We start from the raw sequence: 17,189 nt of genomic DNA, 5'->3' as shown, positions 1-17,189 counted from the left end.
CCTGGTTTAGACCTGGTTTAGACCTGATTTAAGACCTGGTTTTAGACCTGGTATAGACCTGATTTTATACCTGGTTTAGTCCTGGTTTAGACCTGGGGTTTAAGACCTGGTTTTTGACCTGGCTTTACTCCTAATTTGAGTGAATTTTAAAAACACACTGAAAACACTTCCATCTATTTTCGTTTTATCGAAGAACTCATCCTAAATCTTCAGTTTGTGTGAATAAAACAAAAAAAACACAAGTCCACGTTTGTTTGTGACGAGGAAACCACACGAGAACAAATCAGAAAATAACATAATATGGACCTTTAAGTGTCAAAAAATCCCCTCAAACTAAAACAAACTTAACATTTAAATCAGGTCATGAGAAAGTGTTTGAAAGTCTTTACCCGGCCTGTTCCTTCTGCAGCACCTGTTGCAGCTCTTTGGTTTTCTTCTTCACCTCGGAGCCTTCCTTCTGAAGCTTCTGCACTTCCTGTTGCGCTTTGTCTCGAGACGCCTCCACCTCAACGACCTGAGACTCCAGTTTCTGTCACACACGTGTCACAGAGAGTTCAGGATTCATCGAACATCTGAAACTAATCGATACTAAAACCAATATGGAAACTAAATACTGATAATAATAATGCAAAAAAAAAAAAAAAAAATCACATTAACAGTCCTGATTTTGGTCCTGGTTTTAGTCTTGGTTTTAGTCTTGGTTTTAGTTCTGGATTAGTCCTGGTTTAATCCTGGTTAAATCCTGGTTTAGACTGGTTTAGTCCTGCTTTTAGACCTGGTTTAGTCCTGGTTTTAGTCCTAATACTAGTCCTGGTTTTAGTTCTTGTTTTAGTCCTGGTTTAGTCCTGATTTTAGTCCTGGTTTTAGTCTTGGTTTTAGTCCTGGTTTTAGTCTTGGTTTTAGTCTTGGTTTTAGTTTTGGTTTTAGTTCTGGTTTAGTCCTAGTTTAGTTCTGGATTAGTCCTGGTTAAATCCTGGTTTGGACTGGTTTAGTCCTGCTTTTAGACCTGGTTTAGACCTGATTTAGTCCTGGTTTTACTCCTAATACTAGTCCTAGTTTTAGTTCTTCTTTTAGTCCGGGTTAGTCCTGATTTTAGACCTATTTTAGTCCTGGTTTAGTCCTGATTTTAGTCCTGGTTTTAGTCTTGGTTTTAGTCTTGGTTTTAGTCTTGGTTTTAGTCTTGGTTTTAGTCTTGGTTTTAGTTCTGGATTAGTCCTGGTTTAATCCTGGTTAAATCCTGGTTTAGACTGGTTTAGTCCTGCTTTTAGACCTGGTTTAGACCTGATTTAGTCCTGGTTTTACTCCTAATACTAGTCCTGGTTTTAGTTCTTGTTTTAGTCCGGGTTAGTCCTGATTTTAGACCTGGATTAGTCCTGATTTTAGTCCTGGTTTAGTCCTGATTTTAGTCCTGGTTTTAGTCTTGGTTTTAGTCTTGGTTTTAGTCTTGGTTTTAGTTTTGGTTTTAGTTTTGGTTTTAGTTTTGGTTTTAGTTCTGGTTTAGTCCTAGTTTAGTTCTGGATTAGTCCTGGTTTAATCCTGGTTAAATCCTGGTTTAGACTGGTTTAGTCCTGATTTTAGACCTGGTTTAGACCTGATTTTAGTCCTGGTTTTAGTCCTGGTTTAGACCTGGTTTTAGCCCTGTTTTAATCCTGGTTTAGTTCTGAGTCAGAGATAGTTTAGATTTATTGACGAAGTAATCGATACTAAAACTAATATGGAAACAAAATACTGATAATCATAATAATGCAAAAAACAAAAAAACAAAAAACAAACTCATTAACAGGACAAAATCTGAGTTTTCCTGAACAGTTTTAAGTGTGATTTTGAGATTTATCAGAACAAATATATAAGTATACAATAAATACAGTAAATGAAATCTATTTAACATGAATGATGGTTTCACCTTTTTGTGTCCCTCCAGCTGCTCCACGCTCTGCTCCGACGTCAGCAGTTTGTCTCTGAGCTCCTTCACCGTGTTCTCCAGCTGAACACACTGCTCCTTTCTTTCCTTCAGTTTTTGAACTTGCTCCTCGGCTTTTTTCTGCAGTTTGTTCAGTTCCTACACATCGTAAAATCGATATATAGCGTTATTAAAAAAAGGAATTTGTTATTATAAATGTGGAGTTGAAGAACATGTTGTTGTTTTTTTTAACTTAAATTTTTATTTTCTTTTTCAGCAATAATACAATTATTTAAAATCAATGAAAACATTTCAATTTTTTTTAAACAATATAGGTTTGTTACAAAAAAGAAACAAGAAACAAGCAAGCAACCGGGTAATAATGACATAATTAAACATAAACATCCACTCTTTATGTATCAGAGACAGTTATAAAAAAAAAAAAAAAAAGCCCCATGTCGTTTCTACTGTATTAGCAAAGGCAAAACAGGTTTCCAGCGCTTAATAAAAATGTTTTTTTGAATCCTTAAAGAATATGTTATCTGCTCCATTTGGTATATATCCCATACTTTCTGAATCCAGATGTTATAAGAGGGAGGATCTGGTTTGAACCATCTAATGGTTATACATTTTAAGGCTGCAGTAAGTAAAATGTTTAAAAGGTATTTTTCATCTCGTGTGCCAATACTTGCAGGTAATGCTCCTAACAATGCTACTACTGGGGTAGATGGGACACATCGATTAAAAATGACTTTAAGGGCATCAAAAACTTCCCTCCAAAACAAATCCAGTTTAGGACAATGCCAAAATATATGTGTGTGGTTAGCATTGACCACACCACAGTTTCTCCAGCATGAGCCGGAATGTACTGGACCCATTTTAGCAGTTATTTCTGGAGTTCTGAAAAATCTGGTAACAACTTTCCACTTGAATTCTCGCCAGATGGTTGAATTTGTAACAAGATGTGATTCTGTACATGTCTGTTCCCAGGTATCTGCCGATATATCTATTATCATCTCCGCTTCCCATCTCTCTCGTATATATTGAGTATTATAATTACACATATTCAATAAAATATGATATAGATTACGAAGAACGTGTTTTGATCTCTGACCTGTTGTTTGTCTTGTAGTGCGTGCTGGGCCGTCTCCAGGCTGTTTTCCAGATTTGCTTTTTGTGAAGATTTCGCAGCTTCCGTGGAAAGAAGCAGCTCTGTCTTTGCCTTGAGCTGATGGAAAAAGCAAAGATTCACCAAATAATAATAAGTTGTGTTCACGTTTTAGTATTTGAACCTATAGAACTATGAGATTTGATTAGAAAAAAAACAAAAAAACAACAACTTATGACCCGCAGATGTTGATCCTTGTCACTATTTCTGCCGTAAAACCGTAACATCGCCTCCTTTATCAAGTGAATAAATATTGTGAAAATACTGAGCTCAAAATTGCCCCTTAAGTGTTGGGAAGGTGACTTTTAAAATGTAATCCCCTACAGATTACAGATTACATACCCCAAAATGTAGTTTGTAACATAATCCATTAAGTTACTTCAAGTGAGTAATGTAATCTGAATACTTTGGATTACTTGATATTGTCATGTTTTTTTAAACTACATGAATGTACCAACCACATCCTGAAATTTCCTGTTTGTTCAGTTTTTACTTGACCAGATTAAAAAAATTACTGATAGAGAAATAATTTTTATATGAAAACACAATTATGTCCACACTACTGTTAGTGTCATATTGTGTTAGTCTAGTCCTGGTTTAGTCCTGGTTTAGTCCTGGTTTAGTCCTGGTTTTAGTCCTGGTTTAGTCCTGGTTTAGTCCTGGTTTAGTCCTGGTTTAGTCCTGGTTTAAGTCTTGGTTTAGCCCGAAATGTGAAAACAGGAAAATCCCTCTGTGTAATCCATTTATTTCAACAAAGTAACTGTAATCCAATTACCACTCACTGAAACAGTAACTGTAACTGAGTACAGTTACTCATAATTTGTACTCTGATTACATTACTCCAGTACATGTAATCTGTTACTCCTCAACACTGCTCATGAGTCGTGCAAAGGCAAAAGGCAGAAACCAGTGTGTGTTTTTTGTTTGTGATTTTGTTCATAAATATATTTTATGTTTAAATCTAACCTCTCGCCTCCTCCTTTTGTTGCTGCCTTGGCTCAGGGTCTCAACACATTCAATAAATAAACCTTTGTATTCAATTATACTTAAATCATCTTTAATGTGAAAGTATTTGGTGCATTTATTCTGTACATTCTATACTGCTAAAAGCTTGTGTAAGAAAAAAAAAACACATGATATGAAACGCGGCGTGTACCTGTGAGTCCAGCTGCGTCACTTTCTCCGTGGTGTCTGCGAGCTGAGCGGTCAGTTCGGTCACAGAGGACTCCAGCGTGTGGGCGTGGTCCTGTGCCGTCCTGATCTGGGTCTTCTGCTCTTGGATCTGTTTGTGGAGGTTCTCCTGGGCCTGTTTGTGGCTCTCAGACTGGTTCTTCAGCTTCTCTGTCAGATGTGTCACCTGAGAGAAGAAACAAGGAATATTTAACACAAAAACAGCTTCATTTATTGGAATAAGTTTATACATGTCTGCAAATTATTATTATTTTTTCAGTTTTATATAGGGCTGGGCAAAAAAAATAAATAAATAATAAATAATCGCATTAATCGCATGAGTTCGAGCGATTAATCGTGATTAATCGCATGTTATACGCAAAACCAATTAATGAATTAAAAAGTAGAGTATAGTGACTTTTACTGGAAATGTAAATGAAATAGTCATACATTTGTTGTGCAAACAGTGTTTCTTTCACAGGGGAACCTCAGAGTCTTCAAAGTGTTCAGTGAAGGCTCAAGAAAAAATATTGAATGGACTTTTGTGCTACATAATATATTTTTTCAATATTTTTGATGCTGTGAGTAATGAACACGACACTAGTAATAATTTCTAGATCATTGTTATAAACTTGGACTGATATTTCTTGGGAAACAAAGGGTTAATATAATGAAATGAAAATGGACCAATCACAGTTTTTCTTCCAGTTGTATCTGGGTAAATCAGTGACTGGGCCCGTGGTCCGCGGAGACTCGGACACTTTGTATCTCACGTGGTCAGAAAAAAGTGAAAAAAGTTTAAAGAAAAGACGTCAAACTTAAAGAAACGCTGGCGGTCGAGTTTTTCAAAATAAAAGCCAGTGAGAAACAAACGTTTACAATAAAATAAATAAATAAATAATAAAAACTGCGTTAACGGCGTTAAAATAATTGTCGGCGATAATGACTTAATTAGTTAAACACCAAATTAACACGTTAACGTGCCCGGCCCTAATTTTATATTATCAACCGGTAAAATGGAAACAGTGCATTGCAAGAGTCAGTTCTAGAGGTCAGAGTGGCTGTGGTCAGTGGCTGTGGTCAGTGGCTGTGGTCAGTAGCTGTGGTCAGTGGCTGGTCAGTGGCTGGTCAGTGGTCAGTGGCTGTGGTCAGTGAGCTGTGGTCAGTAGCTGTGGTCAGTAGGTGGTCAGTGGCTGTGGTCAGTGGCTGTGGTCAGTGGTCAGTGGCTGTGGTCAGTAGCTGTGGTCAGTAGCTCTGGTCAGTGGCTGTGGTCAGTGGCTGTGGTCAGTAGCTGTGGTCAGTATGGTCAGTAGCTGTGGTCAGTGGCTGTGGTCAGTAGCTGTGGTCAGTAGCTCTGGTCAGTAGCTCTGGTCAGTGGTCAGTACCTGTTCCTGGAGGGCGTGGTTCTTCTCCTGGAGCTGGTGGAGCACGGCGGTCTCTCCTTCTCCGGCCTGGATCTTGGCGCACAGATCTTCTCGCTCGGACTCCAGCTGACTCACGATGTCTTTGCTCTTCTGCAGCAGAGCCTCCAGGTTCTGGATCTTCTGGTCTTTGTCTCCAATCTGACGCAGAACCTGCTCCAGGTCGTTCTGAGGAACAGCCAGAACATTTTTATAAAGAGACTAGATGAAGCACGGATTATGAATCTAACACTTCAATCACCACATCAAATATTAGACTAAACTGGGGATGAACCTGGACTAGATCAGGACTAAACCTGGACTAGATCAGGACTAAACCAGGACTAGATCAGGACTAAACCAGGACTAGATCAGGACTAAACCAGGACTAGATCAGGACTAGGTTAGGACTAAACCTGGACTAGATCAAGACTAAACCTGGACTAGATCAGGACTAAACCTGGATTAGATCAAGACTAAACCTGGACTAGAATGGGACCAAACAAAATCTACATTAGGACTCAACCAGGACTAAACCAGGACTAAACCAGGACTAAACCAGGACTAAACCAGGACTAGATCAGGACTAGGTCAGGACTAGGTCAGGACTAGGTCAGGACAAGGTCAGGACTAAACCAGGACAAGATCCGGACTAAACCAGGACTAGAATGGGACCAAACCAAATCTACATTAGGACTAAACCAGGACTAGAACAGGACTAAACGAGGACTAGATCAGGACTAAACCAGGACTAGAACAGGACTAAACCAGGACTAGAATGGGACCAAACCTACATTAGGACTCAAACCAGGACTAAACCGTGTAAAGGTGCAGAGTCAATCACTTCTGGTGGAAACCTGTTTGTTTCCATGGAGATATTATTTGTTTACAACATGGAATGTTCCACAGTATGTTTCATTAGGGGTTTTTCCGTGGCTTAAAAGTGCTGATATAAAACTGAAAAAATGCACAGCGGACTCAGATGACCGATGTCCAAAACCATTTTTTATTTTTAAATAATGTTTCAGCAAAAAGCCTTTGTCAGATCATTTCTCTTTCTTTAGACCACAGTATGAGCGAGCTGGGCATTTTTTCACTTTTATTTTACTGTTCCTTGCATTTGCGCCTCTACAAGAACCTTGGTGTGCGTTTTCTATTTGATTTGATTAAAAGTACTGAAAAACATTCTCATCGTGACCAGGATCTCCACAGATTTGACCTGCATTACATCCTTTTCTCCATAAGCACAAAATGCTCGTATTAGTCTGTTCTACATGATTCTGGTGTTTTTATTTTGCTGTTTTGACTGTAGATAAATTCCTGTTCCTAATACAGAACTGCTTCCAACTGCTCGTCTTGTGAGCGTCATTAGACTGGAGCTGAGCATTGTGGGAGCTGTCACGCTCACTCGGTCTTGGTTCAGACTGCAGGGCTTAAACGCTCAATTTGGAATTTTTATGTGAAATCCGATTTTTTTTGCGAGGTCGTTCACATTTCCAGTTAAATGTGACTTGTATGTGATCTCCTTATTTGTTTTAAGGAGGAGATAGAGAAGGAGAAGGACGAGGTTTTTGGCCGTGGCGTTTTGTGGGGCAACGTCAGCAACGTCCGTAGAAAGAAACATGTGGGTGTGGATTCGCAGAGTGGAGGGATGAATCTGTGCTTCACTGCTTCACTCACACGGAGTTCAGACACAATTTTGGTCTGACGAGAAGAACGTTTGTGTTTGTAGGTGGATGAATGCACCTTGGCCGTTCAGACTGAAGTCACATGTCAAAAGATCAGATATGTATCAGTTTCAGGAGCACATATCCAAGTGTCCTGGGTCACATTTGAAAAAAATTGGATCTGTGTCATTCAGACTGTCATTAAAAGATCATATGCTTTTCTAAAAGCATATAGAGATGAACCAAGATCAAAAGTTATTTCTAAACTTTATAGTGAAATACGGTGCAGTGGGGTTAATGATGTTAAATATATAAAGGAAAAATGGGAAAAAGAAGGAGGGTTTAGGCTGCAATTAGAAGAGTGGGAAGAGATTTTGAAGAACAATGTGAAGTGCACAGCATCCATCAGTTGGAGAGAATTTGTCTGGAAGAATGTGATGCGTTTTTTTAGGGTGCCTTCTCAGGGTGCTGCTACGGGGAGGGACACCTCCTGTTGGACAAAGTGTGGGACAGGAAGCGCCGGTCATTATCTCATATTTTGGGAATGTCCAGAACTTTCACAGTTCTGGTCTCAGGTCAGGAGCAGGATTGAAAAAGTTCTCTCTGTTACTTTACCACACAAATTTGAGACATTGTACCTTGGGATAAAGCCTGCCCATCTTATAGAACGTAAGAAAAAATATATTTATAACATATTACTGGCTGCTGGGAAAAAGTGTATTACAAAAAGACGGCTTAGTGATAAAGTTCGGTGCACTGAGGACTGGATAAATGTTGTTCACACCGTTTATGTCATGGAAAAACTGACATTTAATATGAGACTTGACTTTGACAAATTTGACAATTACTGGAAAACTTTGAGAATGGAGAATGTTTGTTGCCCTGTTTAGATCCGATTTTAATTGAGTATGACTCTATGAAACCATATGTATGTATGTATATATGCATATATATATTATTTTGTATTATTATTGTTATTATTATTATTATTATTTTATTTTTTATTTTTTTCTTGTTTTGTTATTATTAGTTTTAATATTACCAAGCTTTTTTCCTTTTGTTCAAGCTTGATAATTTCTATAATATAAGTACAGTGACTTTGTTTACTTTTAGAAAAGGAGAAAGGAAACTATAATTGAAATGCTGTGTCAATGTACAATATATATTGTTCCGTTGTTTCCAATAAACTTTAATGGAAAAAAAAAAAAAAGATCAGATACAGGAAGCATAGAGGACAAAAAATCTGATTTGGGCCACTTCAGGCTGCAGACTGAATGTAGTCTTATCCCACTTCTTTATACAGTCTCTGTTTATAAAGTCGTGTTTGTACCTGAGCCTCTCTGAGTTTCCCGTTGGTGTTCTGCTGAAGAGCCTGGAGCTCCTGGTGCTGCTGTTTGGCCTTCTCCAGCTGGTGTTGCAGATCTGTGTTTTTGCTCACACTTTCCTTTAACTAAAGAAAAAAAAACACATCCATATTTGTTATTTTTCTTCTATCGTTCTATACTCCTGGAGCTGTCCTCATGTTCTCAGACCCTCACCTGCTCCTCTGCCCGCGAGAGCTTCAGCTGTAGATCTGCCGCCTGCTGCTCTCGATCTTTGAGCTTTTCTCCGGACAGTTGCCTCTGCTCCTTCAGACGTCCCTGCACTTCGCCCAACTGTCTCTCCGTCTCCAGCAGTTTGGCGTGAAGCTGCAACAGAAAAACACCTCAGTCAAACGCACTACGCACGCACTGATGTTTCTACCTCTGAGTTTCAGAAGAACGACAGATGACTTTAGTCCACTCGCATCACCAGCGTACAGCCATCGTGTCCTTAGGCAAGACACTTCACTCACTAGTACGAATGTGGAGTGTGTAAGTGTAATTTTGATTGTGAAATCGATTTGTGTGTGAAACGATCTCCAAACTCATATCATCGAGTTGAAATGATTTAAGTATATTTATTTCATTTTTGTAAATACAGAGATTGTAGAACAGCTGGATAAGAAGTTTATTTTTCTGCCTTATTTCATGTTCAAAGTTTATTTTATTCATTTTATGTTTTATAAATCGCAAGAATATAGAGAAAAATCTCGCACACCGTCTTATTTGCAAATTGTGAGATTTATTAGTGCAACTTTTATATAGACTATTGCAGGGGTGTCCAAACTTTTTAAACCACACACTAAACCACACACTAAATATTAAATTAAATAGATTTTCAGAAAACTTGCAGTAAAAAGTTCATTTTTAATTGATGCAAGGTAATTTGGGCCAATTCACCTGGAAGTCTGAGGGCCAAGAAAAATTCGTCTGAGGGCCACATTTGGCCCAGGGGCCATAGTTTGGACATGCCTGGACTTTTGGCAGCTCCAAGTTCCGTTTTATTAGTATCATATCGGCCGCAAAAGAAATCTATGGTCCCGGTCAAGCAGAAGTAAACAACAAGGCCAAAAATTCAAGTTAATGCATCTGATATAAAAATGTATTGAACAGATACATATGTACTCTAGTTTATGAAACTGTTGACCTTTTTTCTGTACCATTTTTGGTTCTAAAGTTTTAAACAGACCATGTATGAAACATGGAACAAAAATTATTTCCCAAATTTCAAAGACCTGCAAATCATGTAAATAAATGGATGTATTTCATCATATCTTGTGTTATTCTGTCTCTGATTTGTTGATGAAGGTATAGGATTTTTTTTTTTTTTAATGTATTTAAAATGATACAAATTTGCTTAGAAGGACTGACATATTTTATAGAAATAGTTTCCTTTCATTTTGAAGTAATATTAAAGTATTCGTAAGAAAAAAGCGACAAATGATGTAAAATCCTGCACCTTCTACTTGTTTGTACAATTTTCCCTCCGTTACTTTTCCCTCCGTTACCATGAACTTTCTTAATAAAAAATCTCATGAGTCAAAAAGTAAGAGGTTTTTCAACCTAATCTTGTACCATATGGTAGAAAACTATATGAAGCAAATATTCAAACCAGTTTGTTAAGGATATGTAAGTGAGAACCAAGAGTTATCACTGTTTGGATTTATTGACCAAAAAGTGCTGCATATTTCATTCCCTCCGTTACCGACATGAGTTTTTAAATTTTTTGTCTTGAACTTGAAAGAATCTCACAGGTTTAACTTGACCCTGTTGGAGTGTAACTCTTTCCTACATTCTGATACTTTACTTATTTCAATAGTCCCTCTAGCTTCTGAATACAAGCTATTTGAAGGTAAAAAAATCTGCCCCCGTTTCCCTCCCTTACCACTTGACCAGACCCTATATAGAAATCTAAACACTCAGGATGCTCTGATTCGTCGTGCACACAGACGTAAGAGTGTCCTGGTTTCTGTTTCCGCATGTAAACATCACATCCAGAACAGTTGTAACGGGATAAGGGTCATAATCAGGATACTCGAGCGCTTCTCAACGCACTCACTGTTATTTCTGAGCGACTGTGGTCTGATCATTTCCCTCATGGATCAATAATGTTCGTCTGAGTCCGCGTCCTCACCTGGCTGATCTCGGTCTGCTGCTGGGCGCCCTGGCTCTCCTTCTCCTCTCGCTGCTGCTCCAGCTGTTTCCTCTCGGCCCTCACCTCCGCGTGTTTCACCTCCAGCTCCGTCAGGGCGCTCTTTAACCTGCCCAGCTCCCCCTCCTTGTCCCGGAGCTCGGCCTGGGTCTTCTGCAGCGAGGCCTCGGCCCCCGTGACCTTCGTCTGGAGCTCGTGCACCTCGGTCTCTCGCTCCCTCAGTCGCTCCTCTAGGTTTTTCTTTGACGCTTTTTCAGACGACAGCTGCTTCTCCGCTTCCTGGTGCTCGCTCTCCTTACGGGTTAACTTTTCAGACAAAAGCTGTAAAAAAAAAACAATTAAATAAAGTTAATAAAATAAAATAATCGTACAGGCAGAGCGAGAATCATACACAACAGACGAATTAGAATAAGAATTTTCCTTAAAAATTGGACTTTTACATCGTCTCAGTAACAAAAAATGAAAATGATTATTCGAAATTAAACTGAATTCTGAAGTAAGTGAATGGTTTGTGCTGATTTTAAAGCCAAATTAATTTATTCCTCGATCATGTAAACGTCTATTCTTGTTAAAAAATAATTGCGGTCGTTCAGCTCAGGCTCGTTAAATTTGTGTGTTGATCGTTCATTCGTTTTTCAATATAAAATAAAAAATAAGAAAATGAAAAAACAACAGTTTTCTTCATTATTTGTCTCCAAAACCAAAATGAAAAAACAGATAATGATTCATTTTTTCATTTTTCGATTTTGTGTTTAAATGAAAAATGGAAAAAACGGATAACGACCGTTTCTCGTTTACGTGACTTAAATTGAGATGCCGGACTAAACCAGGACTGAACCAGGTCCAGGACCAGACCCAAACTGAGTCTGGGACCATGACCAGGACTGAGACTGGGACTGAGACCAGGACCAGACTGGGACTGAGACCAGGACCAGATCGGGACTGAGACTGGGACCAGACTGGGACCAGACTGGGACCAGACTGGGACCAGACTGGGACCAGAGCGGGAATGAGACCGGAACCAGATCAGGACTGAAACCGGGACCATATCAGGACCAGACCAGGACTAAGACTGGGACCAGCCCGGGACCAGCCTGGGACCAGACCAGGACTGAAAACGGTTTAGTCCTGGTTTAGTCCTGGTTCAGTCCTTGTTCAGTCCAGCATCGCAGTTTAAGTCACGGAAACGAGAAACAGTCACTATCCGTTTTTTCCATTTTTCATTTAAACACAAAATAAAAAACTGAAAAAAAACCCCGACTCATTATCTGTTTCTTTTCATTTTGGTTTTGGAGACAAATAATGAAGAAAACTGTTGTTTTTTCATTTTCTTATTTTTAGTTTTATATTGAAAAACGACCTACAATTCTGCGCTCGAGCAAATAAAAAACTACAGACAATAACATATAATCGATAAAAAACTCGCCGTGAAGGTAACACATGATTGACAAGCCGAGTATGACGTTTAAATTGAGCATTTCACTTTACGTCCGTCCTTGTCCTGGGCTATAAACGCTATAGAAATAAACAGGGACTTCAAAAGCTCCCTGAAGACCGGAGCGAGCTATGGCATTCCCGCCGCAGCCTCAGCGCACGGAAATCTGCGGCACGCGAAGAGAAAACCGGCCCCGTAAATCAACGTCATAAAACAGACACACGAGCCATGACCGGCCGACGACGTTAAAGAGCAGCGTCGGACACTAACTGGGGACCATGACGGGGCATCTGGCTCGCTGTCCGACGAAGCAGCTGCGCGACAAGTGTTCGGAGAATATTATCCCGGATTCTATGACTTAAATAAGACTCTAATCGTCGGGATCCAAACCTAAAAACCCCCCCTATTGACCGCTCACCTGTCGGGTCTCATGTTATATCCTTATCGCACAATTGCTTTTGTTCGCCGTGCCGTCATCGGATAAGTTTAGGCGTGGGTCAGTTTTCCGCCTGAGGTGAGTCAAGGGCACGGTCCGCTGCAAAAACTAATCCTGAAAGTCTCATTCGAAGAAGTTAAAGGTTCGATATTGACACGAAACTGACTCTTCTGAGGTTAAAGTCGGGTTATAATGTTGTTTTCTTTTCAAAAACAGACCTGGAGTTGTGTTTTGTTTCATTTACAGATGAAAACACATTTAACGAAGGTTTTTGAACAATAAAAACACATTATTTTAACAGAAAGGTACAAAAATACAACTATATTTATTGTTTTAAAGCTCCAATATTACGCAAAACTGACTCTTGTGAGGTTTAAGTTGGGTTATAATGTTGTTTTCTTCTCAAAAACAGAGCTGGAGTTTTGTTTTGTTTCGTTTACATCTGAAAACATGTTTAACGAAGGTGTTTTTGAACAATAAAAACACTTGAAACGCATTATGGAGGTTTAGATCGAAGCAGAAGAGACATATTTTAACAGAAATTCTCAAAAATACAACTATATTTATTGTTTTAAAGATCCTATATTAAACAAAACTGACTCTTGTGAGGTTTAAGTCATGTTTTAAGGTTATTTCCCTCTCAAAAACAGAGATGGAGTTGTATTTTGTTTCATTCGCAGCCCAAAACACGTTTAACGAAGGTGTTTTTGAGCAATAAAAACACACAATTTTAACTAAAATACGCAAAAATACAACTATATTTATTGTTTTAAAGCTCCAATATTACGCAAAACTGACTCTTGTGAGGTTAAAGTCGGGTTATAATGTTGTTTTCTTCTCAAAAACAGACCTGGAGTTGTGTTTTGTTTAATTCACAGCCTGAAACATGTTTAACGAAGGTGTTTTTTTACAATAAACACACATTATCGAGCTTCTGCTTGAAGCAGAAGAGATGTATTTTAACAGAAATATAGAAAAATACAACTATATTTATTGTTTTAAAGCTCCTACATTACGCAAAACTGAATCTTGAGAGGTTTAAGTCGGGTTATAATGTCGTTTTCTTCTCAAAAACAGACCTGGAGTTGTGTTTTGTTTAATTCACAGCCCAAAACATGTTTAACGAAGGTGTTTTGGAACAATAAAAACACATTATCGAGGTTTTGATTGAAGCAGAAGAGACACATTTTAACAGAAAGAAACAAAAATACAACTATATTTATCATTTTAAAGCTCCTACATCACACAAAACTGACTCTTGTGAACTTTAAGTCGGGTTATAATGTTGTTTTCTCCTCAAAAACAAAAACAGTTCTCTCTTCCTCTTGTTTTTACTACAACTTGACTTTACACACAAAATTTCTGCTCCTGGTCTCGGATTTTATAAAATACATTTCCCCTTAAAACTGCGGCTTATATATTATATTTTTTTCTTCTTCATTACACATTTTTTGGGCTGGTGTGACTTAAACTCCTATAAATACAGTATATATATCCTTTCTTCTTTGTACAAATCTTTTTGCAACAATTCTATCTCCATAAAGCACATTACTACATGACATCACAAGGTGGAACAGTGTTTTTTATTTGAGAGAAGAGCTCAATATACATAAATGTGCAGGTTTGTGTGTTAAACATGTGAACGAAACAAAACACAACTCCAGGTCTGTTTGTGAAGAGGAAACGACATTAGAACATCAGAATGGGCTTTTTAAACTCTTGTAGGAACCCCGGGCGGCCATGTTCCTGTTGATATCCTGTTCCCGTTGTGATTGTGCTGCAGTTACCCGAGTCGACAGCCCGCACGGCCCCCCCTGCTGGCGGGTTAATGACAAAGCTGCGCGGGATTCTGTGCGTTACTAAAGACGGCCGATGACAGACGAGTATTGTTAGAAGACATGACAGCGAAGGCCGGGGGGACGGGCTGGTTAACATTTCTGTGAGAGCACTTTCAAGAGGCCGCGCGTGTTATTTAAAGCAGTGTCCAAAGTGCTGCACAGAGATCAGAAAATAAAGACAAGAAAAAGGTCAATTGTTCATCTTGATCAACTTGATCATACCAGTCCAAAAACAATAAAGCCAGTAAAATCAAATAAAAGCCAAACCACGTCTCTTCTCCAGGGATCTCAGAGGAGTTCAACAAACCCGTGTTCAAGTTTTACAAAAGTACAGGAAGAACAGAAGAACAGACCCTCCTCACTGCTCTCACGTTCTTAACACCAGGTACAAAGGTCTAGCTCAGACATGTCAAATTCAGGTCCAGGGACCAAATTTGGCTTCCGATATAATTATATTTGGCCAACGAGATCATATCAAATATGTATTAGAGCTGCTCCGAATGTTAGAAGCTTCTATCGCTCTATGACTCCTCTCGTTTATCAAGCCGTAATGAGGCTTGAACCAACGTGCACTGAGTTGGATGTGCGCACAGCCTGAGTGCAGAAAACTCCGCTGTCTGTGCGGCTAAACATGAAGCCGCGACACAAGCGCCGCTGTCAGAACCAAAACAGTTCATCTCCGTGTGACAAAACACGTCACGATGCCGAATCAACACTGGTGAGCGGGACACGTCTCAATGTCAAAGGCAGCGAGCACAAACGACGAGAAGAAATGTCTCAAACCCCAACAGCCGACATACACCTAAACCCGAGCGACAGAACTCGCCTAACCCCCGGGAAGAGCCCGAAATCCACTGAAATCCCACAAGACACCGACACGACACCAGACAGAACATAGGCCTCTTCAGAGTGAAACAGAATCCTGTGTCTCGGGTTCATACGAACATTTAAACGCCAAAAATGCCGAGGCCACAGCAGCAGCCACAGAGAGACGAGACACAATACACCAACGCAAGTCAAGGACTAAAATCACTTTTAAGGGCAATTCTTTTTTACAGACACTTAACAATCCATTTTTATTTATTGCTTTGGTTGTGTTTGGTTCAACAATGGTTTATTCAAGTGTATTTTTGTGAACAAATCCTCGCTGTAAACCAGACACATTAGACTAGTTCTGTGTTAACACGTCTGTTTTATTTAGGCCTGTTGTTTTTGTTTGTCTTACAGTTTCTGTGTTACATGTTCTTTAGAAAGTAAAGTTTATTGATCTGTGAAACGGTGTATTTGCATTTTTATTCCATTGTCGTTCCAATTTGAATTTTAACGGCACACACTGAAAGAGAAAGGAGCTGTTATAATTAATGATTATCTGGAAAACTATTCATATTTGACTACACAAATGCATAAAATTATAAATAGATCATAATTTTTCTGAGATTTTGAGACACTCCCGTTGCTCTAACTCGATCCTTCGTGGAGTTATGACCGAAAAAACGCATATTTGACCTTGGTTCCCTTGACCTTCATGTGATCTTGACCGGTTTCAACCAGTAACATCCAGTGTGCCCCGGTTATGTGTGCGCCAACTCGTGTGATGGTTGGGTGAATATTTTAAGCCGCAGATGGTTCAGAAATCATCGAAATTGCCTAAATCCTTTATAACGACGTGACCTTTCAATTGACTCATGTGACTTCAAATGACCTCGGATCGTCACCAAACTATTTTTGCGTCATCGGGCCTGGGGGCTTGACCCGCGTACCAAATTTGGTGACAATCGGTTCATAAATGGTGGGTGGACAGACACACAGACACACACGGTGAAAACAAAAACTGGTCAATCCTTCAGGGACCAGGTAATAATTGTAAAATATAAAGATGATTACTTCGCGGATTTCACCTATCGCGGGTTATTTTTAGAACGTAACCCCCGCGATATACGAGGGACCACTGTGTAACGTCTGTGAGCGAGACCACAACCCTGGAAATAAACCTGAATCGCTCCGTACCTGGTTTTGCTGCTGTAGATTGTTCAGGTTGCTCTGGAGCTCGTGGATCTGCTGCGTGTAGACGGCCGCTTCCTGAGGCCCTTTCTCCAGCTCGGCCTTCAGCTGTGAGATGGTCATCTGCGGAGTCGAGGAAAAGCACAGCTCAGGTTCTGTTACAGCTACAATAATCACAGATAAAAACTGTAAAATGAAAAGTGAATAAACCACTAAAACACCAGACGGAAAACAAAATGATGCGCACCAAAAAAACACACACGAGGGCTGCACGATTTACCACAGACTGAACGTACGCAATAAGAAATCACAAAAACTGTAATTTTCTAAGCAAATTCATCTCTTTTAACCCTAATCTTGGAGTTTAGACTTTTACAAACATGTTCTGAAGTCTGGTTTTTGGATTAGTTCAGTGGGCGTGGGATGTGGGGGTTTCAACGTCCGTCCATTCGACGTGAGATAAAAACATTTAATAAAATAACTACAACTTAAACGTCAAACCGGAGCCACTGGCAACGGTGAAAAACTGCATAGACTCACGAGGGGACCAGGACTGAACCAGGACTGAACCAGGACTGAACCAGGACTGAACCAGGACTGAACCAGGACTGAATCGAATCAGGACTAAAACGAGACTAAACCGGGACTAAAACAGGACTAA

The 17,189-nt window shown here is 39.4% G+C and overlaps 1 protein-coding gene across 1 annotated transcript in view; it reads right to left on the bottom strand.

Moving 5' to 3' along the window:
* The window catches only part of eea1 (early endosome antigen 1), a 53,360-nt gene that overhangs the window by 21,744 nt on the left and 14,427 nt on the right, over positions 1 to 17,189 (bottom strand). The window contains 9 exon segments of the mRNA XM_055155119.1: positions 390 to 529; positions 1,904 to 2,059; positions 3,015 to 3,128; positions 4,225 to 4,425; positions 5,624 to 5,827; positions 8,636 to 8,755; positions 8,844 to 8,993; positions 10,801 to 11,139; positions 16,535 to 16,651. Coding sequence (XP_055011094.1) covers positions 390 to 529; positions 1,904 to 2,059; positions 3,015 to 3,128; positions 4,225 to 4,425; positions 5,624 to 5,827; positions 8,636 to 8,755; positions 8,844 to 8,993; positions 10,801 to 11,139; positions 16,535 to 16,651 — 1,541 coding nt within the window.

Source organism: Boleophthalmus pectinirostris, unplaced genomic scaffold (genome assembly GCF_026225935.1).
Source record: "Boleophthalmus pectinirostris isolate CB_2022bp ecotype Guang Dong unplaced genomic scaffold, ASM2622593v1 HiC_scaffold_2, whole genome shotgun sequence".
NCBI lineage: Eukaryota > Metazoa > Chordata > Actinopteri > Gobiiformes > Gobiidae > Boleophthalmus > Boleophthalmus pectinirostris.
This window is presented reverse-complemented; position numbering and strand designations above follow the sequence as displayed.